This window comes from Xiphophorus couchianus, chromosome 18, assembly GCF_001444195.1.
Source record: "Xiphophorus couchianus chromosome 18, X_couchianus-1.0, whole genome shotgun sequence".
NCBI classification, from domain to species: domain Eukaryota; kingdom Metazoa; phylum Chordata; class Actinopteri; order Cyprinodontiformes; family Poeciliidae; genus Xiphophorus; species Xiphophorus couchianus.
The window spans coordinates 11,456,947-11,470,801 of NC_040245.1; the positions used below are offsets into that span (position 1 = coordinate 11,456,947).

At 41.0% G+C, this 13,855-nt stretch overlaps 1 protein-coding gene across 1 annotated transcript; it reads left to right on the plus strand.

Annotated features, from left to right (window-relative positions):
- Positions 1 to 687: 687 nt before the first annotated feature.
- gap43 (growth associated protein 43) lies at positions 688 to 13,529 on the plus strand. The gene is made up of 3 exons (XM_028045622.1): positions 688 to 966; positions 8,670 to 9,273; positions 12,277 to 13,529. Exons 1-3 carry the CDS (start codon positions 937 to 939, stop codon positions 12,354 to 12,356), a joined length of 714 nt encoding a protein of 237 aa, XP_027901423.1. The 5' UTR covers positions 688 to 936; the 3' UTR covers positions 12,357 to 13,529.
- The last annotated feature ends 326 nt before the right edge of the window (positions 13,530 to 13,855 follow it).

The following is a 13,855-nucleotide window of genomic DNA, read 5'->3' on the forward strand; positions in this document are numbered from 1 at the left end:
CCATGAGAACAGAGAGCGCTGGGTATCGAGGGGGGGTTGAAGAGAGAGTGAGGGTGGGTGGGTGGTTTTGGTGATGTGGGTGACGTGTCCTAAAAGCACTGAGCGTGCATGTGTATGTGTAGGGGTGTGTGTGTGTGTGTGTGTGTGTGTGTGTGTCTGCATGGATCAGCGCTCATCGCTGCTGTCTTTCATACGTCTGTGCTGGCAGGACCTGCTCCCTGGCTGTGCCAGAAAACGCACTTTTGGCATTTCCCTGAAAATTTGGGCACTGCACATCCAGGCATATAATCTGACACACTGAGAGCCTTCGCAATCTGAAAAGCAGACAAGCCTCCTCCCACCCCCCACTCCTCATACTGGAGCCAAACAAAAAGAAAAGAGACATCTCTTCATCTGTGTGTGTGAGAAAGGTGTGGGAAGTAACGCAAAAGTAAATTTGAGCAGAATGAAATGGAACTGCTTTGGCAAATCCTGGCTGGAGGTGTCCACTCAGTTATCAAAGGGGGCTGCCTTTTTGGGTGGGGCCGCAGCTTTAGCTGGAGCTAGGCTGAAAGGGAGGAGGCAGAGGAGGGTGAGAACATGTAGAAGAGAGGAGTGCTGATCTAAAAGTGATGGTGGAGGAGGAGGAGGAGGAGGAGAGAGGGGAAGGGAGGGGCTTAAAGGATGGGCTTGTAGGCATTGTCAGGCGGAGAGTAAGAGAGAGAAAAGAGTTGCACCCAGGCAGTGAAGAGCGTGTGTGTGCAAACTGGGATGAATAAATGCACTGGAAGGCTTAGCTGGTGATACAGCGAGAGAGAGAACGAGAGTGTGTGTGTGTGTGTGTGCACGAAAGTGAGCGAGAAAGAGCGAGAGAGAGTGTGAGAGAGAAGTGAAAGGGAAGGGAAAAAAGGAAGAAAGAAGCAGAGAAGAGAAAGGGAGGATACTACAACTCCAACTATGCTGTGCTGCATAAGAAGAACCAAACCGGTAAAGTGCACCGCTTTGCTTTCTCCAGCATCCTCAGCATCTTTATTCCTATCGCTAAATGATTCATTTCATCTCTGAACTTTTGTCACAGGCTGCCTGGTAGTCAGATTAGAAGGCTTTGGGGGTGGGGTGGGGGAGATTAGAGGGAAGCATTGGGCTCATTTGCTTTGACTCTGGGCCCGACTTCTCTTCATAGAAATCTATCCACAAAGCCCCGACACGCCTAGTTAATGTGATTATCCAGCATGAATGGATGTTGCCACAATGTCTTTCAGACCTCACACTGCTCCGGTGAGGAGGCAAAAGGCTGGAACATAATCTTGCCCAGCTGTTTTTTTATAGATTGAACATTTGGAGACAAAAAGTTAAAATTTATGAAAGGGCACTTTATTGGTTGATATAAAAGATGAGAAACTCTCCAAAAGTCATAATCTATCATTCTTAATGATGCTTCATATTAATTGGACCAACCTTCTGTGAAGTCTTCATTGATACCTTAAATGAGGGGTGTTTGAGTGTCTTTTGTAATCAGGTTATCTTGAGCAGTAGTTGGTGACAGGGGAAAGAAAATTTCCACAGCGAGGAAGAAAATGGGTGGGGTACGGATTGAGTTTGCCGGCACCATCATGTCAGTGGCCTCATGGGAATACAATGGGAATGAATGAGTATAAATGGATTATCACAGCCCTCCAGCTTTTTACAAGTGGATGCAGTCAGTGGAGAGGTTGTGTGAAGAGAGTGCTTGTTTAAAGGGTGTTAAAGGGTGCTTTATGAAAACCAGAGTCCGGTCTCAGTGGTGGAGGATAGCAAGAAAGAGAAGGAGGTAGCATTCATCATGGTCATTCTCTGTGATCTCAAAAAAGGTTCAGGTTGTTACCTCAGACATATTGGAAATTTATCAGACTCATACCATGTTGGATTCTGATGGTCCTTGATTACTTCTTAAATGTCAGCCCACATGAGTCATATTAGCTCTGGCAAGGAGGGAGGAGAGACAGTAGTAGCTAAGGCTGCTTAAGAGACATGCACGAGGCTGCATGGAGAGATGCAGGCAGGGAGGGAGCATGGCTGCTGCACATGGAGGTGATCTGGGGTAAAGATGCAAAAGGAAATGACAATTCAAAAGGGAGGCATGGCGGCAGAGGCAGGGATGCTGCAAAGGTGATTAAAAAAAGGGAATGAAGAGGAAAGACAGTGGTGGCTGCAGCCGGCAGGAGATAATATGTGGAGCAGGTGAGCGAGCGCAAAGGTGAGTAAGATCAAAGTGGGGGAGGACGCTTTAAGGAATAAAAAGCCGGCATGCATGCATGCTGCAGACAGCAGCCATGTGGGTGAGGCTGCACACCTCATCGCTGGGGAGAGATATTCCCCCTCAGGCCATAAGCACTTATCCTCATCTTCCCGCTTCTAAGAATAAATGAATCTGGACACACTCTGTGGTCCTCATGGATGGATGAGCAAAGAGCATGATTTTCTGCTTTTTAGCACAGTAATACTGGACCATGTCTTTGTGGAGCACTAAGTGCTGCTGCAGCATCGTTTCAGTGTACAGGAGTGGCTGCTAGCACCTACTTTAGAAGTCTCCTGATGCCCCAAATTATGGCTGTATCTTTGCCAGTGCATGTCTTCCAGCTTTATTTCTGCATTCAGGTCCTACCTAAATTCAAAGTTGTCTCCAACTCCTTTCTCACTTTTTTAGCTGAAATTATTATTTCTCACCCTTTTTGGCTCTACCTGAATTCCACCTGCACCAAGGTCTTCAGTTTTATCTTGGGAACCTATTTTATCAGCTCAGCTATTAAGACCTTTTTCTCTACTTGAATTGTTCCTTCTTCTCTTTTGGCTGCTCTTGCACTCTAACTCCAAGCCGAAGCATGAGACCACTGTCTCTGTTCCTCCGTCAACTAGCCCCCACCTCTCATGTCCAGCCCTCTTCTTCCTCTTCTCCAGCGTCTCTTTCCATCCTTATCCTCGGCCCCCTATGAGATCAGTGCTGATTGCAGAGCCTTTGTTCAGGCAGAGAGCCGGTGTAATTCAATTAAAGGCTGCTCCGGAGGATGTAATGAAGCTAGCATATGGCTGTTAGTGGTTGCTGCAAAGCATCTTTTCCTGGGCTGTGGTGAAAATAAAAAAAAGATAAAGAAACGTTACATCCTAATGAATTCATTATCAAGGGAGAGGCAGCGAGTGAGAGAGAGGGTGAGTGGGGATTGTGGCAGCCACCACCTGAGCTGAGTCCCCCCTCCCACTTCTCTCTCCTCATCTGCAGGAGACAGCCGGCTAAAAGGGTGTGGTGCTTTGCTGTGCCTGTGTGTGTGTATGAGTGAGACTGAGAGAGAGAGAGACGGAGAGTGAGTAGGTGGCAGTTTGCTCACCGAGAAGAAGAGTGAAAGACAAGAGAAAGAGAACGAGGAAGAGATGCTTAGTGGTTGCAGACTGCAGCCTTTGCTCTTTGGTGTCTGGATGCTTATTGGAGACAAGAATACAGATATTCTAATCTTGTGGAGGCTTTCAGCAAGGGGCGCGCTACTGAGCCTTAGTTCACCTGAGTGACCAAAGTTTGAGAAGTATATGCTCTAAATGATTGCCATTTGGTTTTTATTTTGGTATTTAAATAGTTGATATGACAGCAATTTCCATTGTTATGCTAAACAAGGCTTTTGTAAAAAAAAATATATATATATATATTTAGCCTCTGCACCTGTTGGCTTTGTGGCTGAAGAGTTTCTGCAAAGCAATGCTGAGTAACATTATCATTGTGAATGCAAAAATTACTCTTAATAGCTCCGTAATTGTATTTGGTGTAGAACTATCAAATATTTATTTTAAAAAGATCTTCTTGGTCTGTATGCACATCATTGTCTATGCATTAGCTTGTGCTGTTGCTCTGTGGTTGCTCAGGCAGTGTCTTCCTCACCACTTCTATCCTTTCTCCTTCCTTCCCCCTCCCGGAACAAGTCCCTAATGGTATTTTCAGGGAGGCTGCGGAAAGGTGGCAAATTGTTAGAGTGTGTCCCCACTGGGGATAGGGGAGTGGGGCAGGGGGATGGTGATGTGAGTGGCTATGGATAAAGCTGGTAAAGCCATTGGCTGTGTGGGGTGTGGTTTTCCCGGTGGCCAGCCAAGGCCAGAGGAGAACTGCAGCTGCTGGCAAAAGCTCTGGTCGACACATTCAGCCAGTAGATGGTGATCTGAAAACCTTTTTGCTCAGTTATTTGTTACTTTTACAAACCAGACAAGACAGAGGAGAGGTGTTTGTCCTCTGCAGGATTGTGTAGGTAGATGCGAGTCGTTGTGGGTTACTTACATCAAGCATGATGCCTTAGACCTCACAATACACTCAAGGCTTTTTATTACAATCATAACTGACATTGTCTGCCTTCACATGACAAAGATTTCACATTTTATATGTCCTTCCTCTGTATCTATGGCAACCAAAATGAATATGCACAAGAGAGAAAACTCTGTTAGCTGATTTTTATTAAAAAGTAATTTGATCAGCAGGATAATGCAAATATGTTGCCTCGTCGGAAATGAATTGAGGAAGAGCATGAACAGGCATGAAGTCTTTGTTTAAGCCGAGCGTACCTTGTAGTGTGCTGTACCTGAGGGATGCGACTCTGTATTTATGAATGAAAATGTGCGCCGCAAAGGGACAGAGTGGAAAAACGCCCGCAGGAGGATTCCTATGTGACCAGGGCCTCAATTAACAGCTCTTCAAGAAGCTTTGTAAAGCATTTGCAACTACGTTTCTGTTGAGACAGAATGGGATTTTTCGCATTCCATAGCCAACAAAGCAGAGCGTTAACCACTGCTAGCCTGTATATTACAGCTCAATGAACTTGACATGACAAGTCTAGCATCCTCCTGAAAAACATGACAGCGCAGAGTGTAATGCAGGCGAAGGCAGTTGATGAAGCTGGTGATGTGAAGGTGATGGCGTTTCCCGCCCTCATACGCTGATATGAGATCACTCAGCAGTCTGCTGATGCTTCATTATATTTCCACTCATCTATAAAGTAAATGATATTACCTCTGTTCCAACAATGATGTCATACCCCCCACAACCCTCTCTATATTCCCAAACACTCTCATCAATCCTTTTCTCTGTCCTCCTGACTCACTGAATGCAGTCGGTAAGTAATTTGGTTTGGAGTTAAGTGCGCAGGTCAAGTTTTTTGGCAATTGCAAGCTTCTATGAGATCAGACCAATAAAAGCCAAACAAGTCTCTGGAGGCCTGCATATTACTAAGAGGAGAGGGCCGGGCAGTGCAGCTTTGTCTGTCTCCATGCCGTCCAGCCTAATGAAAGGACTCATTCTTATGTTTATTACAACACTTAATAGCCAATTGGCAAATGTTTCCACTCAATTTTTTAGTGAGCTTCTGTCAAAAGGTTATAGGCAATTATTTTCTTTCCAACAGTAGGTAACTGTCTTGACATTCTTGTTTAGTGTAAATCCATGCTGATTTATCCCCAAAGCTAAAGCTAACAGCTAGATTTAAAGGCGTTAACACCAGAGTTCTACTGTACACAAATCCAACTTCAAAAATGTTATAACAATTTAGGCAAATGCTACTTTCTGGACCTTGGAACTTAGCTGAAAAGTTGGGTGGTTATTTATTCAGGGAACTAAGATTGGAAGCTTCATTACATTTGCATTAAGTGGTTAATTTCACATAATCCAATAACAATCTACACAGTTCTCAGTATGAAACAAAGAAACTCAGTATGTGTTTTCGGTAAAAGAACAATTAAAGTAGTGTAGTTCATAAAATGTTATGAAGGTTTAACTGAACACCATTTTATAGATTTTTGCACTGCCTTACATTTTATCATGTTTTTACTCTTAGTAGAAACTCTTAACACAGGAAGTTTATTAGTGGCACACAACCTCCTGCTTGAATTTCCTGTGTAAATAATTATTGGATTATGTGAAATTAACCACTTAATGCAAATATTATGAAGATTCTTTCACTAATTAGTATTTGCATAAACCACTTTGGCCTTGACCCTTCTGCAATCAGCTGCAACCTTCAGACCTAAAATACTTATTTGGATTAAGCCATTGATTGCTTTTGCTGCAGGTACTTTTTTTTTTTTTACTTTAAAATTTTATCAGAGCAAAATAATTTAGGAGGATAGGTTGCTATGGAGCAGTAGAATTTATTATCTGAACCCATGGGAGGAAATGTGAAGGAGTGAGACTGCTGCACCTTATTGCACTGACACACTGACCCTGAAGAGAACATGTTGGTTTAGGGGCTCTGACTCTGACAGTAAATCATCCGACACTGATGTGATTCCCTGGGCAGGCAGCTTTCCAATTTAGACCTTACATCACATACAGTGACACTAACAGAGGCAGAAGGAAACAAAGGTACAGTAGCAGTGATGAGGGCACAATTTCCACTCAGACTTCTACATCCTCCTGCTGCCTAATGACACAGACCACCAACATTAATGCACACACATGCACATTAACCCTTTCATCCCACCAGGTCCTGCAGCTGAATTGCAACCCCTCCGTAGCTGTTCCCGATTGCTCTGTCTTAATTTATGTGCTCCCATTGGCCCACTCCACCCGAGGGGTCAGATGCACTGCCAATCAGGGTGATGTGTGGTCTTTCATAGCGCCAACCAGCATACAGAGCTGTGATGAGTTAGCACTCTGGTTGTCAAGGTAACCTTTGATGGTTGGGAGGGGTATGGCAGTGAATGCTGAGGAGATTTTGTGCAGGCATCTCATTCAGATGGGAAGCACCGACCGTACACAGAAGATAGAGATGGCTTTTATAGTTTTTAGAATATCATTAGCAGAAAATTGACTCGGCACGGGACAAATGGATGCTGAGGGAAGGATTTACCAAATGTAATTCAGCAACATGCAAAGAGAACAATATCAGCCTTCTGCCTAGGTTGAGCCATCATAATAAATACTCTGAGATATTTGTCTTCCCTTAAATCCCAGTGTGCCTAATTCATTATGTGGAGACAATCAACCCCCACCCGTTCCCGCACACACACAACTTTGATTTCACAACACTAAGTCTTCTATTACTGTCACATAAAATGATACTACAGATCTATTTTTTCTCGAGTCAAGTCACCGGCTCCTGCTAAATAATTTCAAGCAGAAGGAAAAAGTGTCTCAAACCATTTAGAAGCTGCTTGTTTCCCCATTTGCCTCTCTACCACTTAGCATAAATAAATTATTACAGCCTCCATGCTGTTGGACAATTCTGTTTTTTAATTATGCTTACTTACATTGATTTGAGGTGAACATTGTTTTCAGGTTATTGACTTGTGAATATTTTACATTGATTTATTTTCCTATTCATTTTGAATGTGTTGATTTATTTTGTTTGCCACTTTCAGTACTCATCATTCATGCTTTTGTTGGATTTGATTTCTTTTTATTAGATTTATATGACTCATAACACAACCCACTATTTGATGGACAGCTATGGATCCTGTTGCCCAAGGTAAAATCATTAAATCCTGGTTAATCTTACACTCAGCATTGTCCTGCTCCTAACCCTTTTCCTCATCTTGTCATATGCCTCCTGCATCTGAACTTTTCCCAGCCTTCAGTTCTTTCTTAGTGGTTACAAATACAGTTTATTCAGTTCAATGAAAAAGTCTTTAACCAACTATATGCTTCAATTTCAGCTAGAGAGCATTTTTTCTAAAGTTTTTCTTTGAACATTGGCAGCTTTTTAAATCTATATTTTAGTCTAGAGGATTCTTTTCACAGAGATGATTGATTATTAAATTAACTAACTTTGTGATTGTGACCTTTTAACCAGCACAAAGCAATTTAGGAAACCCAAAGTCATTTTGTATGAAATTGAGGCTAGCACATCTCCTCCTCTATAAATTATCTGCTGGTTTGGTTTTTATGTTGCTCCGGGTCTTCTGATTTTGTTTAAGGTCAGTCAGTTAGCTTAAGTACTCTTAAGTTATGTTCTAGTCACATATATGCCTTCTATTACAATAAAGTACAAATTCATGTGCACCATGAGCAAATAAATAAATAAAAATAAACAAACATCACACTTATTTGCTACTACAACAGGCCTGAGATAAATGCTACTCAAATGTCACAACCATAAACCTATGAATCTTGTGTAATGCAATGCATATGCTCAATCTGCACTAATGAAGAGTCCCTTATCTTAGCATGCTAAATGCTTCAAGTGGCTGTAACTGACTGTAGGCAAAGCTTTTTTTTTTTTTTTTATCAATTCAGTTAACAATTGCATGGCCACTTGGGGGAAACTCTTGTAGTCTTTAATTTCCTCATGCTTAGACTATTAAGTAGAAAAAAAAACTAAACTGTGATTTGGCAGTAAAAGTAATGTACACTATCCAAAGTAGAACAATACAAAACCTTTTTTATTATTATTTATTACATCAGTTGTGTTTTTAGATGTGCCAGCATTAGAAATAGAAAAAGATGCACAGGGTGGCTAAAGACTTTTTCAGTAACTTTTCCTCCTGTTGACCTCTCAGTTCATTACATTTGGACTATGTGTAATGAACAGATAAAAATGCCAACATGATATTTAGGGATTCTGTATGTATGTTTTCCTATAGAAAAAAATCCCCTTGAATAAATATTTCCAGACCTAGATTGCTTCTCATAAACTTGGACTCTTGGTTTCAGTTGTTAACCTGCATAAATGTCTCTTGCTTCTCAGGTGGAGAAGAATGAAGATGCAGATCAGAAGATTGAACAGGATGGCACCCCCAACAAGCCTGAAGACAAGGCTCACAAGGCTGCCACCAAAATACAGGCAAGCTTCCGTGGACACATAACTCGGAAAAAGATGAAAGATGGAGAAGAAGAGAAGGACGGAGACAGCCCTGCTGCGGAAGAGGCAGAAAACGGAGAGGAGACGAAGAAGGTGGAGGGAGAAGAGGCACCTGCTAAGCAGGAGGAAACTACAGGAGAGGATGCCAAGAAGGAGGGGGAGGAGACAAACCAGGCCAAAACCCCAGGAGTAGATAAGCCAGCTAACTCTCCTGCAGGCACAGCAACATCTCCCGTAGCAGCAGCTCCAGCTGCTGCCTCTCCCACGGCTGCCACAGCCCCCTCTGAACCTCAGAATGAGGAGCCGAAGGCCGAGGAGAAGCCCAAAGAGGTGGAGGCCACAGCCAAGAGTCCCACCACAGCCACAGCTGAGGAGAAAAAGGAGGAGAAGAGTGAGGAGAAGAAGGAGGAGGCCAGAAAAGCCGATGTGCCTGCTGCTGTCAGTCCGACAGCTGAAAAGGAGGAGCCTAACCAAACAAATGATAAAAAAGGTATGCAGATCACAGAGCTCCATTTAGATAAGAATCTAATCAAGGTGTTTAATTGGACACGTTTCTGTGCATATGTTTGTGATTGTACTTAGAGACAAAAAATACTTCTAGTTAATTTTAACAATATAGAAGCAATTACTAGGTGTAAAAATGTAATAAAGACGAGTTGATAGGCTTTCAGATAGGCTGCTTGGCAGGCACCTCAAGACATCACTTCACGTTAAGTCTTTGGGATATAAAGATCGTTGGCAGGGCTCCAGCATTCACTGTTTAACACAGAAATGCAGCTCAATATTACATTAAACAGCCTTGTATCTCAGCCTCAGCTTGATGGAAACTCTATACTGATGTGGTAATGCTTAGGAGAGAAATACAGAGTTGAAGAATAACTATCTCTGAGCATAATGTGCTGAGTGTTTTAGGAGCAATCAGAGCTGTACTTCAGAAGCAGAGATTACTTGTTATTTAAAGATAACGCACCATGCCTGTTAAATCATTCAGATCTCCTGAATATGTTACACAGCTTTATTTAAAGTTGACAGAAGTACATTTAAATTCCCCATTGTCACGGTTTTAAAATGAACAACAAATATTGATGGACACTACGTTTTTAAGCAAACCAGAGTGCAAGTTCCACTAAGAGCAGTAACAACCCAAAGTCATGCAGCAGACTCTGACAACATGCTCTTGACATGAGTTGATATTTCTGGTCCAAGGACTCTCAGACTGGGTCAGACAGGTGGGTAGTGGAGCATGCTCAGTGCGGAGTCGGTGGGGGTGTGAAATGGTGAAGCACACAGACGTACCAACTCGAGAACTACAAAGAAAGTAGGTCACCTGTCTCCCTGTTGTCATAGTTACCACCTCAATGGGTATAGCTGGCCCTGTGTGGAGAAGAGCTGCCATAACAGGTGTTCTGATTTAAATGAATGATTAATGATCCCTTAAAGGTAATGGTCAACGCCGGGGAGGCATGTCCATAAACAAGCACAACCTGACAAGGAACATCTAATTACCTATAGCCACAGCAAGCAAAACACTGCTACACTCACTGAACTGACTCAGAGTAAATTAATATTTATTACTGAATAACTTGATTAGATTTTCTAATGTGCAGATTGGTATAATATACTGAAGAACACTGTTGTATATAGGAGGCCTGTGTCTGACATTTGTTTTATTCCAAATTGACTTTCATAGCATCAAATTGTTCCTTATTGAATAATCTGGAAATAATTTAGTATTCATTACAAAGGGGAACATAAGTAAAACCTATTAAAGTGTTTCTAATACTACAGAACAATGAGCTGTATAACAAATCTGTTACTTAAAAATGCTTCGCTCTAGATATCAAACAAATCTTTATTGATTATAGGTTCGGGAAGTGAATATTTTTCATCAAAATGTTGCTGTATTGGGATCCAGATTCAATGATGCACCAAATGTTTGGTAATTACAAAAAAGGTCTTTGAAGGTCTTTATTTTAGATTTTCTGTTTTCAGTTTTGATCAGTTCTCATCTTAGCTTGCTTTAATAACCATCAAGTGGTTGTTTGGAAATAGTACATTTAATACCTAACCGAGTCTGGACATTTAAAATAACAAGTAAAAGAGATAAGAAAAAAGCCAAAATTACTTGCAAAGATAAATTCCAAATACTTTTAAATATTACTGACAGAATTAATCCAAACGGAGTACCCACTAAAAACAATCAAACGTCATCTGCATAGTATGTTACATCAGTTCTCTGTCTTTATAAAAAAAGTCCTTTGATGACTGTTGATATTCTGTCAGACAAATTGCTTTAAAAACAAGTGGAAAATAACAGGTGGCAACATGTTATGTGGATTTTATTCATATAAATCTTAATCCAGCCACTTTCTCACACTGGTTGCTTTCTTCAACGGTTCTCTGCTGGTCCCAATGATTCCATGGATAATCTGGAGCAAATGCCACAACATTAGAAACAAGCATTGGCTCAGGAAATTGGATGAGACTGTATTTGCTACACACACATTCAGCAGCCATGGAGAAGGACATTCTTGAATCTGACATGCTGGCTAACAAGCTAATTACCTCTCACCTGGAAGATCTACTATGACTCATTCTGTCTTGAGTCACACATTAGTGCAGCCATATGATTGTCCCACTTTTCACTGCACTTCTTCACACACATGCACTAAAACACACTTATGCACAGCCCCACCCTGGGCCCGCTGCCATGATGTCATCTGCTTTTTTTTTTTCATTAAAAAAGTATGAGATCATCCAAGTGTGACATCACCTCTCAAAGAGCACTCTACTAATATGCGTCTGTCTCGCACATCTGTAACTGAAATATTTACTTATTAATGCAACCTTGACTCGTATGATTTTCTTGCTGTTTTAAAAATTTTGTTTGGAGAGAAAAACTCATTAGACAGAATGTAAAATAAAAACACCAGAACAACATAACCCACAGCCTAGAAACCTACATGTAGGTTTGTGAGGAACCAACGATTCACATTTAACAACAGCCAAACCTGGTTGTTATTGTAGCCCAGTCCTTCCCTGTAGGCATCACACATAATCAGATGTGGCAGGCCAAGATGCTGCTGTTAGCATTGTGATGTCAGTTCAAGGGTTTCATGGGTCCATTAGGAGCCCTCTTCTCCTTTATTATTTACACACATAGAAGGGAATTTTTTTGGCATTAGCTTGAAGCTTGAAATGGTGTGCTCTTGATGAAAAATATGAAAATATTTTGCCCCTTTCTGTTTTTCAAGATTTTTTTTCCCATAATGTTGTTTTTATCCAATGTTTAATCAGACATGACTTTTTAAAGCTCTAAAACTCACATTTAATATTTGCAGCACTTTTCAGAATCTTAAAAAAAAACATTTAGATTTTTATCACTTTAGTCTAACAGTATAATTAGCTTTTATAACTGTTCTTCTCAAACTCACATTTCCTTTTCCTGGGTTTACATTTATTTCCTTTGTCTTCTCCCCTCACTTTCCCACAGATGCTGCAGAGGAGTCAAAAGCGGAGGAGAATGCCCACCCAGATGGGGTTGCGGAGACCTCTGAGGCCAAGGAAGACTAAAGGCAAAGTCTTACCCACTGGAAATTAGAATTACGAGAAAATGATGAATAACACAAAACAAAAATCTAAAACGGTTGCTCTTTGCCTTCCCAATGCCGAGGGCAGTCAGTTTCTATTTGTTTGTCATTTTTTGTGTGGCAATGATTTTCTCATGTTGGGGGAGTTTCCAACGTGAAGTTTTTTGGCTCAAGCTAATAGTGTGATGGTGGTGATGATGATGATGTCTGTATTAATGAGTGTGAAAAATGATATTACCTTGATGATGATAATGATGTTGCAAAGGTAAAAAGCTACACCACCGAATATAAGTGAAACACAAATGGATTGCCTGCTTCCAACTGGACCTCTCACACATTTAAAATGCATTGCCAATGCACCATGGTTTATTTGCATTGTAATGCACTCTTTTTTAAAATCACTTTGCAAAAACAAAAATCTGTTCTGCAAATGCATGCACAAAAACAAGTCAGTTTTTAAATGCAACTCCAGTTTTCAGCATCGCGCAAGTGCATTGAAAACACAGCACCACGTCAGATGGATACTCGAATGTATATCTAAATGTGTGAGATTTCTAGTTGGGTAGTTTTATTCCATATCAAAAATAAGACAATAAAATTCCTGCTCTTTCTATTCAGCTTGAGTCACTCAAGCTTGGTTTACACCCCTTTTACAAACTCTGTCAATCCACATTTACAGTACAGGACCTGTTGCCATTTAAATCCTATAATAAACTATAGTAAATTACCAGAGTATTGATGTAACTGGCTCTTATATATATTGACTTGTGTTCTGCCAAGCAAACCTGAGAACAGTAGCATGAACCATGGAACCAGATGCATGATGGGAACTCTCCCTCCGAGAGGAACTTCTTCGCAGTCACAAAAACTTAAGAGGTGTGGCGGCTTCTTTTTAATGTCTTTGGTGTTGTTATGACGGTTTCTATGAATTGGAAAAAAAATTACTCTTGCACTGATGTTACTGAAAAAAAGATAAAAAATCTGAAAAAGAAAAATTCAAAGATACGAAATTCTTTTCCTATGTTCCAGTGAGTACAATGTCCAGTTTCAACCTTATCAAAGAGTTCAAACTTGTGAAAAAAAATGATGAAAAAAATAAAAAATGGTTTCAATGTCTGTTTTCAAAATAAAGCAAATGTGCCAATTACCATCCTAAGCAGTTGAGTTTGTTTAAAGCTGAGTTGTTTTGTCTAATGAATGGAAACATTTGGGTTGCAGAAGAAGAATGCCTCAAGGTATTTACAAATATATAAAAATAATGATTCTATGTCAAATGGTAAATGGTCTGTATTTGTACAATATAGCACTTTTTTCAAGTTTAGAGGGCCCCAAAGCACTTCAAACTACATTTAGTCATTCACAACGTTGCCATGCACCAGCACCTCCAAGCCCTCTGACCACCAGCAGCAGGCAAGGCGGGTGAAGTGACTTTGTCCAAGGACACAACGAGAGACAGACGGAAAGGATTCTGAACCAGCAACC

Coding starts and splice junctions, on each gene's coding strand:
- gap43 (XM_028045622.1), top strand. CDS start 937: ATGCTGTGCTGCATAAGAAGAACCAAACCG. Junction 967..8,669: donor GCATAAGAAGAACCAAACCG/GTAAAGTGCACC, acceptor CTTGCTTCTCAG/GTGGAGAAGAATGAAGATGC. Junction 9,274..12,276: donor CCAAACAAATGATAAAAAAG/GTATGCAGATCA, acceptor ACTTTCCCACAG/ATGCTGCAGAGGAGTCAAAA.